This window comes from Trichosurus vulpecula, chromosome 6 (assembly GCF_011100635.1).
Source record: "Trichosurus vulpecula isolate mTriVul1 chromosome 6, mTriVul1.pri, whole genome shotgun sequence".
Lineage (NCBI taxonomy): Eukaryota > Metazoa > Chordata > Mammalia > Diprotodontia > Phalangeridae > Trichosurus > Trichosurus vulpecula.
The window spans coordinates 259,904,533-259,923,522 of NC_050578.1; the positions used below are offsets into that span (position 1 = coordinate 259,904,533).

The 18,990-nt window shown below is 41.0% G+C and overlaps 1 protein-coding gene and 1 pseudogene across 1 annotated transcript; both read right to left on the reverse strand.

Moving 5' to 3' along the window:
• Positions 1-454: 454 nt before the first annotated feature.
• LOC118854972 (vomeronasal type-1 receptor 4-like) lies at positions 455-1,348 on the reverse strand. Its single transcript, XM_036765134.1, has one exon. It carries the CDS (start codon positions 1,346-1,348, stop codon positions 455-457), a length of 894 nt encoding a protein of 297 aa, XP_036621029.1.
• Positions 1,349-13,625: 12,277 nt separating this feature from the next.
• On the reverse strand, positions 13,626-14,567 carry LOC118854973 (annotated as a pseudogene).
• Positions 14,568-18,990: the final 4,423 nt, after the last annotated feature.

Genomic DNA, 18,990 nt, shown 5'->3' on the forward strand with positions numbered 1-18,990 from the left:
TGTTTGGGATCACTGTTTAGGCTTTTACATTTCACTTCAGCTCAGCATTATCCAAACAACCCCTGGTACATTTGCTGGTAAAGTGGCTGATTTGGGGATGGTCTTTTTGTCGGAAGCCATTCTAACCAAGAGCAGTGGAGTTGTTGCTGGGAGCTTCCCCCTTCCTGTCATTCAGCTTTGACCAAAGGGACACAGGACATCTGGACCTCTTAAGGTCACCTTTGAGCCATGACCTGTTCATCACAGGATAGATGGTCATTCAATCAAGAAAGAAGAAAAGGTAGTCAGGAGCCCAAGTGACACTCTCCTGGTTGAGTTCCGCTGTGCTAGCTGACATGTGGGCAAAGATGCAGAGATGGAGAAGGACCAGCTCCTTTCCACCCCTTATTGGAAGTCTTAGAGTTATTTGTTGCAGGGTCAGGGGAAGAGAAGGGAAGCAGGAGCTTTGCATCCATCAGAGGCCATGACAGGCCCAGGTGATATGAGTGTCACTGCTGATCAGTATAAAGGGACTTACTGTGGGATAACATAGGGATAGAATGATTATGCCATTGATCACCCAATGCTTGGTTTCTTCTGAATATGCCATATGAACACTGAAAGGGGAGCTGACTGAGGTAAAGCAGACAAAGAAGATCATCAGGAGCAGGATGGCTTTGGTGGCTCTGGTCTCTGGGGAGGCCCTGGGGGCCATGTTGGGTCTGCGAATGTGTTGGACCCGCTGGTGGTGTCTGCACAGGACAAGCACCATGTAGCCACTGGTGACGGCCATGAGACCCACAAACACACCGTCATAGACAGACTTCCAGATTGCAATTTTTATAGTATTTATGGCATGCAAGTTCAGAGAGCTGGACCAAATGTTCCACCTCTCTTTGCTGCTGTTTCTCGGGCAGGTCACATATATAGGAATGAAGATGGCTGTGAGTAGATTGAGAACCCAGCAGAGCAGACAGCAGGGGAGGGTGCATTTTGGGGCTCTAGCCTTGACCCCTGCCCACATGGGACTATAGGGACTGATGGTGATGGCCTGGGAAACACTGAGGAGGCAAGAGGTACAGAGGGAAAGGCCCCGGGCTGCTCGCATCAAATAATTTAGGATTTTAACCTCATTACAGTCTAGGAAAGATTTCAACACCCAGACCTGCATTATCTTGGGGACTCCTCCGAAGACAATGAGCATGGAATTGGAAAAGGCCATGTGGATGACAATCATATTTATAGGTCTTGTCTTATGACCAGTGATGGATTTATGGCCATATAGGTAAAGGAGGACAGAGTTCCCCACAATTCCAAGTACTATCAGGATCAGATAGACAATCCCCAAGACTTCATTGTGAGAAATCATTCCTCAGATGTTTTAGGCAGAAGAGGTGCTGTTTGATTCAAAGTAACCTGGCAAGAAACATAGAAGATTTTTACTATTCCAAACCCAGTTTCCCAATAAAATCCCATGTTTTCTTTACCTGTTAGATGAGGATCTCCCGATCAGAAATTAACTTGCAAATCAGAGCTTGCAACAGAGCCGAAATAAACCACAAAAAATTTAAAACAAGCAAAAAAAAAAAAGAAAATCATATGAGCTGTGAGCTTTAACTATTACTTTAGATTTGTTGTCCTAACAAACCATCCTAGATGCAGGGGGTGTGTGTGTGTGGAGGGTGTGGGGAGGAGGATGTGAGATTTATGTCATGAGACAGCTTTCCATCAATCCCGTCAGTGAAAAAATATGTAATGAACACATTTCCCATATACTAGTAATTACAACTTAACTTTGTGGAGGAGGTAGTACAAATATTTCTACCTCAGTTTTACAGACTTAGAAACTGCTTCAAATCCTTTTTCAAATCCTATTTAAAAAGAAAAAGAAAAACCACCAGAATGAAAGAAATGTTAGAGGAATAGAAATGAGAACATATTGTCCTGATTTTAAGAAGACGGTAAGAGAATAGAGTTTTCAAAGTTTGTCTCTTGACTGTCATTCCTTGCCTTCCTTCCTAACATTTTAGAATAATGTATTAACGTGACTATCCAGACACAGAAAGGGCAATTAGAAAGAGGCAACAGCCTTCATCAGGAATAGGTTGTGTCAGACTGAGTACATTGTTGACAGCACTATTAGATTGATAATTCAGGTCAGTGCTGTAAATACGGCTTACCTGGGTACTGGTAAACAATTCACAAAGGCCCTTATGTCATCCTTGTATGAAGATTTGGGTTAGACTAAAGTATGGTTGGGTAGTTTTGGAATTTGTTCTGTAATGAAACATAAAGCATAGTAATTAACGGGTTGATCTCAGCATGCAGGAAGTTCTTTGGTAAATTCCTCTGGTTTTCTCCCCTTGGACCAATGCAATTTAACATTTTGATCATTTGCATGGATAAAGGCGTGAATGGCATGCTAATCATATTTACAAATTAAAAGGCATCCTAGGAAAGATATCTATGTTGAAGAGATTTTACAGTAAATGGCTAGAATACTGGTCTGAATCTCCATAGATTAAATTAAATGAAGAATAAACATACATTCACAAACTTGGCTTCAAAAAACAGACTTCACAAGAAAATCATTTAAGGATATCCGAGGGTCTGTTGGATTGGGAGTTCAATATGAATCCGCAGTGTGATGCAGATGCCAAGAAGCTAATATAATCTTGGTTCTGTTGGGGACGAAACAACGCTTCCAATGTACTCTGTTTTGGAGTCTAGAGTTCAGATACATTATAAGAAGGATATTTTACTGTTCTCTCCAGTATATTGTGGTGTGAATTCGGTAGGTGTCTTCTAATGAATATCAGTTTGAAATCAGGTCATGTTTTCTCATAACCTCTCAAGAGTGAGGGCTAGGTTTCCTAGAGAGCCTTACATGTTATTCACTGACATTTGAAGTTACTCTGGGGAAGACTATCCTTATTTGATATTCTTATTATCTATTGTGCTTATATATGGGAAATTCTTTTGTTCACAATGTGGTGAGCTAGATAACAACTATATTGAGTGATTTCTCCAGAATAAAGTCAAGCTGGGTTCAAAAATGAACCAAAGTCATGTTGAGACATTTGGGTCAGGCCTCAGGAATGGGCCTAGTCCACGTGATCCCAGAGAAAGGGTCTGTGGATTATACCTTATAATTCCTTTTCCCTTTTTCTTAAAGAAGCTTATATACTAGCTGCTGACATTTGGAGTTAGAGGTCCACCTTTCTTCTACTATGGAGATTCTGACTCTTTCCTGTTTTCTGCTTATCCCAAGAAAGGATACATAGCTGGTTTTTCCATACAAATTCCTAAGCTCTCAAAGAAATAAGTTTTTGCTGTAGTTTTACTGATGTAGTCATCAGAAAACAGAAATAAAATTTTTAATGCCGAGGCCGACAAGGTGATTGTCAGCAAAGTGCTTTGTAAACCGAATTAGTCAAGAGCCCAGTGATGTTTACTTCCTGGAACCACATGAAATGGTATCATGACTCTCTTTTGCTTCTTGCCTTTTCCATCTGCCATTAGAGTTACAAGTCACATTGACATTGCTCATCCCTTTAAGATGAGAGGAGTCAATCCCTCCTCAACTTGGTATTTTTACTAATACACACTGCTGTCCTCTTCATACAGCTGTGACTATGCTTGGCTGATGATCTTAATAAATAATAATAAATGTCTGTGACTAGCTTGGGGAAAGCACCAGAAAACAAATGCAGGGAAAGCAGATCAAATGGAGTTTTCCATTCAATTTTTAAAGGTAAATTCCACTGGACAAGGATAGAAGTGGGCTGGGGCCTAGGTAGAGACAACAGATCTCAGGACTCAAGGTTTGCAGTGGGGAGAGACCCTGGGTTACCAATCCAGAATACTGAATTGGTGAAAGAAACCCAATGGTCAGACAAGACTAGTGGTTGGGGAGGGTGGGAGGAAGAGGAGACATGGCTGAAAAGAAGCAAAAATGGAGGAAGGACAGAGCCCATAAAGGTAACTTCTCATTTCAAAGAATTATTTTTGCTGATTAGGTACTGAGAAGCAGTTGGGTATGGTGGATAGAAGTCTGGCCACGCGATCAGGACCACCCAGGTTCAAGTCCTGGCTTTGACACATATTGGTTGTGTGACCCTGGGCAAATCATTTAAATTCTTAGTGACCCAGGTGACTCTCTAAGATGTTAAGCTTCAGAACAGTCATTGATCTGTATTGGGCATCTTCTATTCAGTTACCAAAGAGATATTTCTAAAGTGCAGGTCTGTCCCATGTTACTCCCATACTCTATAAACTCCCATGACTCCCTATTATCTCTGGGACACACACACAGCTTACTTGTTCTTACCCAGCATTCTATCTCCCTGCTTGGTTCCATCACACTGGCTGTTCTCCATGCCTGACATATGGGTCCTCCTCTCCTCTTGGCTTCTTTGGTTTCCTTCAAGACTTAAGTCCCACCTTCTGCAGGGAGCCTTTCCCATTGTCCTAGATGCTAGTACCTCCCTATCTGAAGTTATCTTCCATTTACTCTCTATACTTATTTACTTACAGGGTCATCTCCTTTCCACTAGAATGTAAGCTTCTTGAGGTCAGGGATTGAGCTATGACTTAAAACCCCACCCAGCACTTAGTATAATGCTGGACATGTTGTAAGTGCTGAGTAAATGCTTGTTGACCAACTGAAGAGGAAAATCCCTCACCAGTGGCTTCTCATACCATTGAAATCAGAGGTCTGGACTGAAAATATATTACCCCCAAATCCAGGTAGTAAGCTCAGTTTTTTTTCCTACCAGAAAGGATAATGTAAGTGCCATTAATGCCTCTAATTTCAGCATCTTAGGGCAAAGCTCCACCCACACCATCCTTAATATACTATATTCATTGATTTCAAGGAATCATGCGCACCCAAGTTTGCTGGGTGAGTTCCCCAGGATTGTTATTTCTCTTAAGTATGTTCAACTCCACTATTTTTCTTAGCTCTAGCTCTTTAAAAATTGAGGTTTTTGCAAATTGAAACTAAGTAGAAGGTTTTAATCGGCATCACTATGAAAGATTACTAAACATGACCGTGGTTTTTGTAATCAGAATAACCCATGGTTACATTAGCACTTAACTTTAAAATACATCTAAACGGAATAGAATGGTATTTTTTAAAGAGACACAGCAATTTATTTATTTATTTTTTGCACAGGACCTCTCCACTATTGCCTACCTTACCCAACCTAGTCTTGTACAGGGCAGGCTCCCATGCCCTCTGGCAGAGAGAATTAAATAGACTCTGAGGACGCACTCAGATAATTTGTAGACAGGAGTCTATCCCTTCCTAGTCAGAAAGAACTGGATGGTTGTGGGCAAATTGCTTAGGATTGATCTGTGCATTGTCCCAGGGTCCAAAGATAAAACTCCAGTATCCTTCCTTTTTCAGGACTGAGAAATAGACATAGGTCTTGGAGTTGGAAGCGACCTTAGAGATTATCCAACTGCCATACAAGGAAGAAACTGAAGTCTGGGGTGGGGGAGAAAACTCCCCCCCTCTCCCCACAGTCACACAGGCAAGAAATAGCAACTAGAATTTGGAACCTGGTCATCTGACTCCAAATTAAGTGTTCTTTGTATGACACCTTTCTGCATGGATGGCCATACTTTCACATGTACATAGATATGGTCTGCTTTATCTCTATATAAGAAATAACATAAAATATAGGAAACTGCTAAATCTTACTATGGGATGGACAGTAAGTGGCTGAGATTGGGGAGGACCAGAGCAGGGGTAGAGTTGGAGGAGACTGGAATGAAGGACCTAGAGACACCGCAATTAGAATGACCTGGTGGCTTGTATATTAAAGCCAAATTGACATATGGCAGCTTTTGGATTTTGGGACAGAGAGAGAGCTGGGCCTGCTATGCCAGGAGTGTTTTCACAGCTTTTCTTGTCTTCATATGAATTCTCAGCCTGCTGACCTAATGCCATCAACACACTAAGAGGTCTAGGAAGTAGGGTAAGGAAGGAAGAAAATAAGGGAACTGAGATTAGAAGATAAATGTTGACTCCTATTCTTATCTACAAACCTATAGAGAATCATGACTTTGGAACTGCCCTATGAGTCAAAGAGATATGAGGCATCTTCTCTCTAGATTGGCAGAGACTGAGTTAGGGTACAGAGAATCTTGATACTTCGCTGCATTCAGGCTCAGTGATTATGGCTCCTTCCACTCATCTCATCAGACTATTATTGACTATGCCCCAGCATGCTCCTGGTGCCCCCACTTGAATTCCTCAGGAGTTCCAGTCCTACACAATCTGATACAACCTAGATGGGACCTGAGCAGGGAACCTACAGAGGCAGAGGTCTAGCCAACCCTCAGCTTGGGTACAATGTTCTTCCAAGTGGCCTAATTATACCTATTTAGACACTTTCCTAAGCCTCAACACCTAGAGACCTGGAATCCTGGTTTCTTTCTCCCTGAAGAGAGTCTCTACCAGTCTCTTTCTCTGAGACTAAGACCTGGAGTTACTCACCAGGCTGATTGATCTCTGCTACTAGGGAAGAGTGTAGAGCTGTGGCAATCAGGGTATGGGCATATGTGCGTGGAAGATGACCAGGGCTGGGATTATAAATTTAGCCGTGTGTGATCTCATCTCCCCCCGAGGTGCGATTATCATGTCACCTCCAGGAAGGCTGACACTGTCTGCAGAGGGAAGCTGGGATGTGTCAGAAGAAGCAGCAAACTTTTGTCCCAGGTGCAAATCTCTGTCAACAATGATGACTGATTAATTAGAGTCTCTAAATGAGTATCTGTGAGCAGCTGAGAAAGAAACTTTCCTTTGTTTGTTGAGAAGGAAGGGGGAAAAGTGGGTTCACAGAGGTCATGGAGAGTAGTGGGTCCAGGATTCCTGAGAGGTGATGAGTGAGGGCCCAGTGTCTATAATCCATGTCTCCTGTTGAGCTGTTCTGCCCTGGACATCCCTGAATCACCCTCCTTATGAAGCCCTGCTTGGACTTTTCACTGTAGTCTCCCATAGAGTGGTTTCTCTTCCACTGGGATACAAATAGAGGATCTGCTCCTGTTTTGCTCTGCTGGGGTCACTTCCCATGGAGCTAAGTGGGTGCCCTGGCTCCTTCTGGTGGTCCCTTCATCAGTCATTTCCTGTCCAAGACACATATCCCCTGGCTTCTTGCTGAAGGGCCTGTGTGAACAGGGATCCTTTGGTTCCTGTGACTTGTGGGACACATAAAAGATTAGCCTTTGAGTAGGAAATGATTAGTAGAATTTAGAAGGATAGATAACTTTACTATCTCTCTTTCATTTCTTGAGGATATTTGGACTCTTTGAATTATCTGTAAGACTTTTGTTATGCCTGGAAAACATGAGGTTCTTAATAGGTACTCATTTACTATATGACAGCATGAACTCCATGAAGCTATGTTGGTCTAAATGAGCATGACACTGGACTTCAAATTTTTGGATACCTCTTCTGCTTTGTGGGTTCTCCCCACCCCAAGAATAAGTGCCTGAATAGAGACCATAAGATGGAGCAACCTTGTGGTTTGGAGAGGCTGGGAATTCCTGGGCATGAGTGCTTTGTAGTAGTGAGGGAGCCTGCTTGAGAATAGACAACATAAATTGATAATGGACCAGTCAGCATGGTTGCATGACTTCTTCTGCAAGAGTAGGATGTAAATAGTAGGAATAGTCCAAGGTTATGATTTGAGAAGGAACAATTAATGATATATAAGAGTTCAAGGGTTCAAGTGTAATGGTTTGCTCGTTAATTATAGGGTCAAGTTTGAGAAGGAAGAAAAGTGAAGTCAGGGTAGGGATGATAGCCTGATGGAATGCTGAGGCATGGGGCACCATGTTAAGGATAAAGACGAGTTTTGGGAGGAGTGAAGCTTTGGGAGAGGTGGAATAATAGGGAGTCACGACTGGCTAAAGGAGATCTTAGAATGTAAGAAATTATACACACACATACATACATGTGCACGTGTTATGCGTGCATGTGTGTGTGTGTGTGTGTGTGTGTGTATGTGTGTTCTTGATTGTGTGGTCTGTTCCACTGATCTGCTTTTATGTTTTGGGGTTTTTTGGCCTTGCTTGGTGGTGTGAGGGAATGCCCTGTGGTTTCATTAGAATAGGGAACTCCTGATGAGTTAAATACCTTGACCAATATAAATCATAATTTCCTCTATAATTTTTGGCCCTAGAGGAAGTAGCTTGTAGCAGGGAAAAAGCAAGGCAAAAAGGACAACATTGACGGGAGAAAGGGTCAAGACATTGAAACTTAAACCATCAAAGGACAGGAAAAAGATCATGTGATCAGAAAGACTGTTGTTTGTCTTTCCTTTTCAAAGAGGACCAGTGACATCGTGGCTCTTGATTTTAGGTATATTCTTTCGACTGTATCACATGAGGACCCTTCCATACCTATTTTAAGAGTTTTTATTATCGAGTGTTACGTTTTGTAGATGGCTTTGTCCGAATCCATAGAAATAATGAGGTGACTATTCTCATTTACGTGATAAATTATGGTTGTTGTTTTCCTAATGTCAGCCAGTCATCAAGCATTTATCAACCTCTTATCATGTACCAGGAATTGTGTTAGGTGCTGAGGATACAAAAAAGATGGGGGGGAACTAGAATTCTCTCAAGGAATTCACATTATAATGAGAGAATCTCTGTTATGAATCTAACTTAGTTATGGTGCATATTTTCTAAATTTTTTTGTAGTCTCCAAGGAAGTATTTTATTTAAAATTTTTACACCAATAGTATTAGTGAAATTGTTCTGTGGTTTTGATGGGGGTTGAAAAAGTCCGGGAACCCCAAGACTGGAGTCCCCTGACAGGATTGTTTGGAATAAATTCATGGACTCAAGCATTCTTTAAGTCAAGTTGGCAAAGATTTATTTTTACTCTTTTCAGTGTACAAGAGTTCTTAGGGAATCTGCAACATTAGAGGGGTACAGTTAAAGTTTATATAGGATAAACTACAGTAAAACATGTGCCAGATATGCTAATTAGGTGATTCATGGAGGGATTAGGGAGTGGTTAAGGTGTGGTCAGTTCTTAAAGGAACATGTACATTTAGTATCTACTGTGCAGGTATTTTACCCAGAGTTCAATGGGAAATAGCCCACAGAAGGGCCACAGGAAGGTTTGGTTTTAGGCCTGAAACATCTCTAAGTCAGCTAATGGTCAGGGCTGACTGAGAAATACTCAGGTTGTGCCTCAGCAATGTCTTGTTAGACAAGATAAATGTAAGGGAATATACATATATCCAAGTCTAGGATACACATAATGAGGAGTTCAGGATGCATATGATAATCCAGTGAGTAGTAAATATCTCTATGAGCCAGTACACAGCCAGTTTAGCCAGTACACAGCCAACTCATTCTGTAGGTGCAGCTGGCTACTGTATCAGGAAGAGAGATAAGTGTTTTTCTAGGGCATGCTGTCCTGTTTTGCTAGCGCATACTGTCCTTGGCCTGGAGAGAAACTGCCTGAGACAGTGTTTTAAGGCTAGGGAGAAATGTGATTTTGGAATTGGGGTTCATGCACAGGCACCCAAGTACCCCATCAGTTTTTTGTCCTCTACGTTGCCTTTTCGAGGATATCAGAATAATATTTTCTCAAAAAAGGCTTTTTGTGGCATTCCGTTACAATTTTTGAGAATTTTTGTAGCATAGGAGTTTTTGCTTCTTTGTCTTTCTTTTGTTGGGGAGGATTTGACACCTCAACTTATTTGATATCACAAAAGGCCCAGAATATAATAACAAAGTGTCAATGATATATTATGTTGACTATAGAGATCTCCTAGTTCCTTTAAGGGGTGAGAACAGCCAAGAAATTAAGTTGGTGCCAATCATTTTCTCAACACTTGGGTGAGCAAACAAGTTCACTATATCTCTAGGGGCTTTAAATAGTTAATTCCTGAAGGAATTTCAAGTTATAGCTTCACAGACATTGCAAAATGGGTCCTGATGGTGGAAGAGTCCTCTGTAGGGGTAAGGTAGAAAGAAATTTCTCTATCTTCCCCTCACATTAGCCATGTAACTTTGAATGGAAGATACTGGACAGTGGGAGATACTGCATCTAGTGTGGAGCATAGATACAGACTCTGGATAGACCCAGATACTGAAGAACAAGTGCCTGAAGGGATGAGAAGTTTTCAGGACTGTGATGTCTAGAAATTGAGGGTTGGGCTGTGAAGAGGGGCTGACCCAAGGAACCTAAATGGAAAGACTCTGAATAAAGAAAGGATGTCCAGGCCCTTCTTTACCAGTCATTTTGAGTTGCTCTTGCCACATGCATGGGAATGTGCCTCACCACTCTATGTTTGAATCTACTCTTTCCATAGATACTATACATGTTTGTGGGAGAATGCACTCCAGGTTTGTAAGAGGGATATTTTGTCCCAACTGTTTTTACTATGCTATCTTAGTAAATACTTTGCTAAGAGCTAATTTTCTACTGACTGGTTATTAGTAGGATGCTCATTGATGGGGAATCATGAATTAGGAGTGAAGAACCACAGGATTATTCATAGAACCTGATGTGGCTGCTGTTCCCTGAGGATCAAATCTGCAAATGTTGAGTGCATGTTATGGGAGTAGCTCACAGGGGTTGTTACACTTTGTTACAAGAGAGAATTCAATTTTGAGAGCATGGAGGTTTAAAAATTTTAATTTGTAATTTATTTTAAAGAAATGACAATTGAATAAAGACATATGGCAAATAAATAAAATGCATATAATTGACAATTGATGTTTCTTTAGCCTATGACCTCTTTAAGCCCTTACAACCCATTTACATAGCGTGGTATTCTAAACCATTCCACTGGTATTCTAAAGATGTCTCCATCCCTGGGTCCCTCATTTAGAAAGTCACCTTAAAGATTCCTTTATTGGGCTATAGATCCTCCTGCAAGGATGTGCCAGACCCCCATTTCAACCCTTTTCTGGACACTCTGTCGTTTACTGGAGGTACTACCATTTTTTTGGATTCATTTCTCTCTGAACTTTTTGACTTCTCTGAAACAGTCCAAGGTGTTTATTAAGACACTTCTATATTTCAGAGCTGTGCAGATTTTTCCCCTCTCTTTCTAAGCTAATATGAAGGTCTGATCTCACTGGTGGCCATGTGGCACTCATGGCAGATGATACTGCCTGTCCTGAAGCCTGGATGTATCAAGTTCTATTAATGGAATGTGGAAGCAGACTCCTTGATTCTTCCTGCTTCACATTACATACTCTTTGTTGGACTGGACATAAAATTTCTGTTACTTTTCTGAAAGACAGAATAGCAGGCATGATTAACTTATATCCTGGTCATAATTAAGATCAGGATTTTCCCATTTGATTCCTTTCTAAAAATAATACTGATACCTTTGATTCAAGGTTGTTGAAGTTGAAGACTTTCCAAAGTGTACTTTTAAACAAATTCCTGATGTTACCAATACTTCCAATGAAGAAGAGAAAGGAAATTTCTTTTTTTCATTTTTGCTGATGAAAATGGGCAGTATGGTGAACTTGTATGCCAACTATAAATGACCTATAAAAATATGAACGTGAGACTAGGTAACTCAGAATGGATGAAAAGAGTGTGAATTTTATTTATTCTCCTAGATGCATTTGCCCACTAGAAATTTACCCCTGCTTAGGTTGTTGTTGTTCAGTTATGTCTGACTCTGTGGCTCAACTTGGGATTTTCTTGGCAAAGATACTGGAGTGGTTTGCCATTTCCTTCTCCAGCTCATCTTACAGATGAGGAAGCTGAGGCAAACGGAAGTTAAATGACTTGCCCAGGGTTACACAGTAAATATCTGAAGCCAGATTTTAACTCAGAAAGATGAGTCTTCTTGACTGCAGGCCTGAAACTCTATCCACTGAGCCACCTAGCTGCTCAGGAAATGAGTTCTCATGTGAAAGAGGATGTGATCACAGATGAGGAGGGAAGATACTCCGCTAGGTGTGCTCTTGGATTTCAGCTACTCAGAGCTGGCCTTCCTTCCAATGATCTTCTCCTTTACATTATTGTAGTTATTGTGAGTACTGTTCTGTTCATCATGTGTATTTCACTTTGAATCAATTTCTGCAAATCTCATATATTTCTGAATCCTTCATATTTGTCATTTCTTACTGAGCAACATTATTCTATTACATTCATATAACCATAGTATTTTTAGCCATTCTCCATTTGATCAGCATCCATACTATGTGTAGTTCTTTGCTACAAGAAAAAACATTGCTAGAAATATTTTGATACAGTTTGGGCCTTTGTCTCAGACTTTGACCTCTCTGTGGGCTATATGGTTAGTGGCGGAAATTCTGAGTCAAAGAGGGGAATAGCTGCGTCTTTCATAATTATAAATTGACTTCCAAAATAGATGGAGTAATTCACAACTTTACCAAGTTAATCCATGTGCGCTTAATCCATATGAGCAATACTATTTAAAAAAATCATCATTGCCAGTTTGTAGGGTATTAAGTGAAACCTTAGAGTTGCTTATCTTTGAATTTCTCTTATTAAGGATTTGGAAATGTGTTTTCATAGGGTTTAAAAAATTGGTTTGCAATACTTCCTTTGGGAATTGTTTGTATCCATTGACTATATTGCCTGTTGCAGAACGTAATACATAGTATAATATAATATAAAATATAATATTACATAATATTAATAATTAATATTAGTAATACTGATAATTACTGTTACATATCATATGTAATCTAATAGTATAAATTCCCTGTATATCTTATATTTTTCCCACTTGAGTTCTTGGAATCATAGATTTAGAGCTAGAAGAGATCATAAAGGCCATTGAGTCTAATCCTTTTGTTTTATAGATGAGGAAAGAGGCATAGCAAGATGAAATGATTTTCCCAGAGTTACATAGCTAAGGACAGAAGTGAGATTTGAACCCAGGTCCTCCTGACTACAGGTCTGGCATTGTAACCACTGTTGTACAGACATTGTACCCACTATACCTTGTGACTACACCATGCTGCTTTTTTATTATTTTATTTATGGATAACTTTATATAAGAGAAAAAGTCAATATTATTTTTTTGATTATGCCTGTCTTATATAGTTGAGAATTCTTCCCTATCTACAGAGTGTCCCTCAAGTCTGGACACATAAGAAAAATGCATATTTTGAAATATTTGGAATATTAATAGACCTTAGCCCCTTTGACTTCTTTTTCTTGGGTATGCTAAAGGAGAAGGTGTACTCAATGAAAATCACAGATGCAATGCACTTGATTGAATGCATAAATAGTGAATGTGCTAAAATTGATGGCAATGTGGAGTTATTGCATTGAGGTCACGTGAATCTTGCAAAGCGCATCAACCTTTGCATCACAAATGATGGAAATCATATTGAAGATGTTATTTATTAATATTCCTATTAAATAAAATGTTAAAAATTTCATTCATTTCATTTCTTGAAAAAATGCATTTTTGCCCATGAGTCCAGAGTTTAGGAACACCCTGTACAGTTCTGAAAGGTACCTCCTCCCTTACACTTTAGTTTTTTTGATGGTGTGACCTTTTAAATATTACTTATTTAAATATCACAAAAAGTCAGATATCACTTTAGAGTCTGTTGGGGGCATATGACACACAATGTAAATTTCACGTCTACCAAATCGATTGATAACTTCCTCAGCAGTTCTTTTCAGATGGGGTTCTTCCTGATGGGGGCTTTTCATCCCTCAGAACACAGTAGGGACTGGGGATTTGGGTGTCAATGCTAATCAGCATAAAGGGGCTGACTACTGGATAACACAGGGAGAGAAGGACAGTGACATTGATTACCCAGGTCCTAGATATAATGTGAGAAGCCATATGAATAATTGAAGGGGAACTGACAGCATTCAGGATGACAAAGCTGATCACAAGCATCAGGATGACTTTGGTGGCTCTGGTCTCAGAGGGGACTCTGGAAGACAGGCTGGTGATGAGCATGTGCTGCACATGTTGGTGGTGCCTGTAGAGGACAAGCACCATGTAGCCACTTGAACAGGTCATAATACCCACAAACACCGCATCGCAAACAGATTTCCAGATAACAATTTTTATGGTATTTGTGGCATGCAAATCAAAGGAGCTATAGCCAATGTTTCATCTCACTTTACTGCTGTTCTTTGGACCAGTCACATATATAGGCAAAGCGACATCTACCAGTAAATTGAAAAACCAGAAGAAGACACAACAGGGAATGATACCCTTTGGGGCCTTAGATTTGAGCTCTGCCCATATGGGCCTATAGGGACTGATGGTGATAGCTTGGAAGACACTCAGGAGGCAGGTGCTGCAAAGTGAGAGGCCACAGGTCACTCTTATCAGGTAAGTTATGATTTTACCTCCAATGAAATTGAGGGAGGATTTCAAGCTCCAAACCTCTAATATTCTGGGGATACCTCTGAAAAGAATCATCATGGTGTTGACAAAGGCCAAGTGGATGACTATCAGACTTATAGGTTTTGTCCTATGACCAGAGAAGAGTTTAAAGCTGTGTAGGTAAAGGAGAAAAGCATTTCCTAGTACTCCAAATAAAGTCAGATTCAGGTACATAATCCCTAGAACTTTATCTTGAGAATTCATTCCTTCGATGCCTTGGGCAAAAGAACTGCTTTGATCCAAAGTGACCTGGGAGAAATGCAAAAGATATGGACTGTTACAGATTGAAACATTCCCAGTGAAGTTCCCCATCCTCCCCACCTTCTACATGGGCTGCATCAAACCTTCCCATGTGGTGGAGCACAAGTCAGCATCCACCAGACAACTCATTGGTTTGATACCAATTGGTGGACACCAATAAATAACTCTGTGTAATAATAATTAAAACTTATTTTAACATGGAACTTTATAAGTACTCTGTGAGAAGGAATAGTCTTATCATCACTTTTCAGATGTAGAAACTGGGGCCAACAAATGTTAGCTCATTTGCATACTTTAGCATTTATTCAATGCGAATGTCAGGCTTCCTGAGAGAGGTGAAACATGAGGATGGGAAGGATCTGAAAAGGAGCAAGAAAATTCCAGATATGGAAAAAATAATTGCAGGTATGCAAGAAGAAATGAAAATGTCACAGTGAAGAGAGTGAAGAGACTGGGTTGCCCAGAGGAGATAAAACATACTGCAGAAGAATAGGAAATCAGGTTGGATACTTGGGAAGGCCCAGTTGATAGAGGGGGCTGAATGCCTGTCCGGGTTCTATGACTCCTAACTGCCGGTGCTCTGTGGATTATCAAAGGCTCAAAATGTGTGCTCAAGGAGGCAGTTGATTCTTACCGAGTTCTTTTGGTCTTCCTTCCAAAACTAGTTAGCTCTACTCTATGGCCACTGGTCCATTAACCCTGGCCCATAATCTGCATGCAACTCTGTCTTCATAATTTTGATTTCAAGTAGCCTTAGGAAAGGAAAGAGAGCATGGTACATGCCTCAAGGTTACTGGAACCTCCTCCTAGCCTACTGCTTCACTCATACATGCCCTTGTCACTTTGTTGACACCAGCTCCTGGTCAAGACTGTCTTTACCTTGTCCCTTTCCTGGGAATAGGTGTCGGACTTACCACCTTACACCTACCCAGGGGCATTGGCTTATATCCGTAAGGTCATCAATATCCTTTTTCTTTTGGGGGGATGGTGTATGGATCCAGAGATATTACAACAGCCAGCTGTTGGTCATTTTTGGCTCTCCTGTTCTCTGAGCTATTTTTTCTTTACTAAAGGCCTGCAAGACACACCTCTATACAGCATTGTCTGGTGTGGTTCAGTAGGAAGAATGTCCAATTTGGATTTAGAGATCCTTGATTTGAGTCCCAGCCTTGTCACGTGCTTCCTGTGAGACCTTGGGCAAGTCACCACACATTTCTAGGGCTTAGTTTCCTCAAATGCAAAATGAAGGGGTTGGACTTTAAGGTGTCTTCCAGCTTGACATCTATGATTTGTGAACGTTACTTACCATGACCCTTCTCTTGAAGGGTCATACCAACATCATTGGTGGCTACTTCACCAGTTGGGAAGAGAGAGGATGCTGGGAAAGGGAAGAGAGAAAGACTTCTGGGAAGATGATGAAGGGTCAGAGCTTCTGCATCAGAGCCCCCATGCAGTTTGCACATTTCTGCTGCCTTGGCATATGCCAGATGCTAGATTCTGAGCCAGAGAAGGGGAGCCACTGTGGCCAAGTCAGGGGCAGTTTTACCTGTCTTTTAAGCAGTCCTCAGATGCTTATATACCATTCACTGGCATTTTGAGGGAAAAAATATTGTGGAAGTCTATCTCCCTTGAAGATAGTTATGACCTTTCCTACTTTTCTTCATCCTAAGAAAAAATCTAAACTTTCTTAACACCCAGAGAAAGCAGGTTTTTTTCATTTTTCTCCTCAGGGATCAGTAAGAATAGCTAGGTGGCACAGCAGATAGAGGGCCAAGTCTGGAGTCAGGAAGGTTCATCTTCCTGAGTTCAAATCTGGCCGCAGACATTTGCTAGTTGTGTGACCCTAGCCAAGTCACAAACCCTGTTTGCCTCAGTTTCCTCATCTGTAAAATGAGCTAGAAAGGGAAATGTCAACCCACTCCAGTATCTTTGCCAAGAATACCCCAAATGGGGACATGACTGAAATGACTGAACAACAATGACGACTGGGAAATAGAAACCTTACGCTACTTGCCTTACAGGATTATTGAAAGGGAAAATGCCTTTAAAACTTAAAGCCCTAGAAAAACATTGGTCTGGTGGATAGAGGGGTAGATCTAGAGTTAGGAAGACCATAGCTCAAATCTTGCTGCAGACACACCAGCTGTGAGACCGTGAGCGAGTCACTTCGCTTTGTTCAGCCCCAATTTCACCATTTGCAAAAGGGAGGTGGAAATAGAACCTAGTTCTCAGGGTTGTGAGAATAAAATGAATTAACATAGATGAAGAGTTTTGCAAACCTTAAAGCACTATAGAAAGGCTAGCCATTGTCAGCCATTTGAATTATTCAAGACTTGAGCTGTTTCTTGCCTGGGAATTCATGTAGCGTAGAGTTTGTGGGTCCCTAATGCTTATATTGCCTGTTGTTTTTGGTATTAGTTATGGTTCCCATAGGCCTTTCCCCCACATTTCCTTTCTCTAGGTTATGTCTCTAGGAGAGCTGTGACCTGATCTGGTCTAAACCTTTGTGCCTTCCCCCAGTGCACAACCTGAGCACAACAAGGGATGAACCAACTGAACCAGCTGAAGTTCTGCTGCCATATTTTATAAGGCTTTCAAAATGTTTCCAAGGGAGTTCAATGGAAAGGTGCCCCAAACCCCAATATTTTTAAGACATTCAATTGAGCAAGAATACATGTGGGGTGGGGGAGTGAAGTAAGGCTAGGAGAGACTTTGGATCCTTAGGAAATGAGGCCTTATGTTGGGTAACAATTCAGATTGTTTTCCTAGATGCCTAGATCTATGGACAAATCAAACCTTTGGCAAGGCAGTGGAAGGAACTAGGCTGAAGATGATGTCAGGTAGGGGACTGAGATTGGGGAAGAAGTTGACCATCTGGTAGCTTCCTATTTTAAGTAATTATTTATGCCAAGTAGATGGTGCCAGGCAGTGTGCTGTAGTGGATGAAGGGCTGTCCGAGTCAGAAGGACCCGGGTTCAAATCTTGTCTCTGGTACTGTATATAGGTGTGTTTCTCTGGGAAGGTCCATTAATGCCTCTGTGTTCCAGGCAAATCTCTAAGATTATAAATTGCAGAACAGCTACATTATTGGAGGCAGTTTCCTTGCTGAGAGCTCCCTACTATGATAAAATCACTGGGCTATACCAGTTAATTGTTTTTTCTCTCTCTCTCTCTATCCAGTTAAGGACTGTGAGGGTTGTCAGTGCCTTTAAATACTAGCACATTGTGGCAGGCCCTGAGCACCTTGCTCGGGAGTTTTGTGACCCTGTTTGCTGCTTTTAAGGGGCTTTTCAATTGTTTTTCAGTTGTGTCCAACTCTAGTGTGATCCTATTTGGGGTTTTGTTGCGAAAGATATTGGGATGATTTGCCATTTCCTTCTCCCACTGCTAGTACAAATGAGGGAAAGCAAGGCAAATCGAGTTAAGTGACTTGCCCAGGGTCACAGAGCTAACAAGTCTCTGAGGTCAGATTTGAACTCAGGGAGATGAGTCTGCTTGACTTCAGGCCTGGTGCTCTATACACTTTGCCGCCTAGCTGTCCTTTAAGAGACTTAAGTTAAAAAATTCCTTGGCTTCATTATATTTTTTAGAACAATATTTTCAAATGAAGAGACAACGATGTCTCCCCAGGGTGTCTCAGCCAGGGTCTGTCCTAGCTAATCTAGCCTACTTCAATTCAGGCACCCATAGCACCTGAATAGCCCTTGGGCAAACACAAACAATAATTTTTAATCCTAATGATATTTGTAAAATGTTGAGCATAGTTCTAGGTTCATAGTAGTTGTTGAATAAATATTTATTCTCTACCTCATCCCCCAAGGCCTGCTTTGACTCACACAAGCAGAATTGATTGGTTGGGGTCTTCTGCTTGAGATCACGGTGTTTTATCATTGGAACAAAAATGAATCCTATTTGTCTTAGGGAACAGAGATAAAGACTTAACACTTTAATATAATAACTGCTTATTACTAGCATGATAGAACTTGGTCTGGAAGAGACCTTGAAAGCTTTCTAGTTCAGATAGCATTTTTTACAACAGGGAAACTGAGGCTTAGACAGAGGAAGTGACTTGGCCAAGGTCACACAGGCTATATGTGGCATATCCAGAATCTGAGCCTTGGTCTTCTGACTCTAAATTAAGTGCTCTTCACTTCCCATCATACTATACAGATGCCAAGGCTTCTAGAGGCAGGCAGATAGTTTTCTTTTCACTGTGTATAAAATATAACTTGAAAGATGTAGAAAGGGGCTAAATCTTACTATGTGCCACATGTTAAGCAGCTGGGAACAGAGAGGATGCTGGGAAAGGGAAGAGAGAAAGACTGAGGGGGAGATGGTGGAGGCAGGAATGGAGTTTCAGCGCCTC

Excerpts from the sequence above, each read along its gene's own strand:
- LOC118854972 (XM_036765134.1), bottom strand. The coding sequence starts at position 1,348 with ATGATTTCTCACAATGAAGTCTTGGGGATTGTCTATCTGATCCTGATA.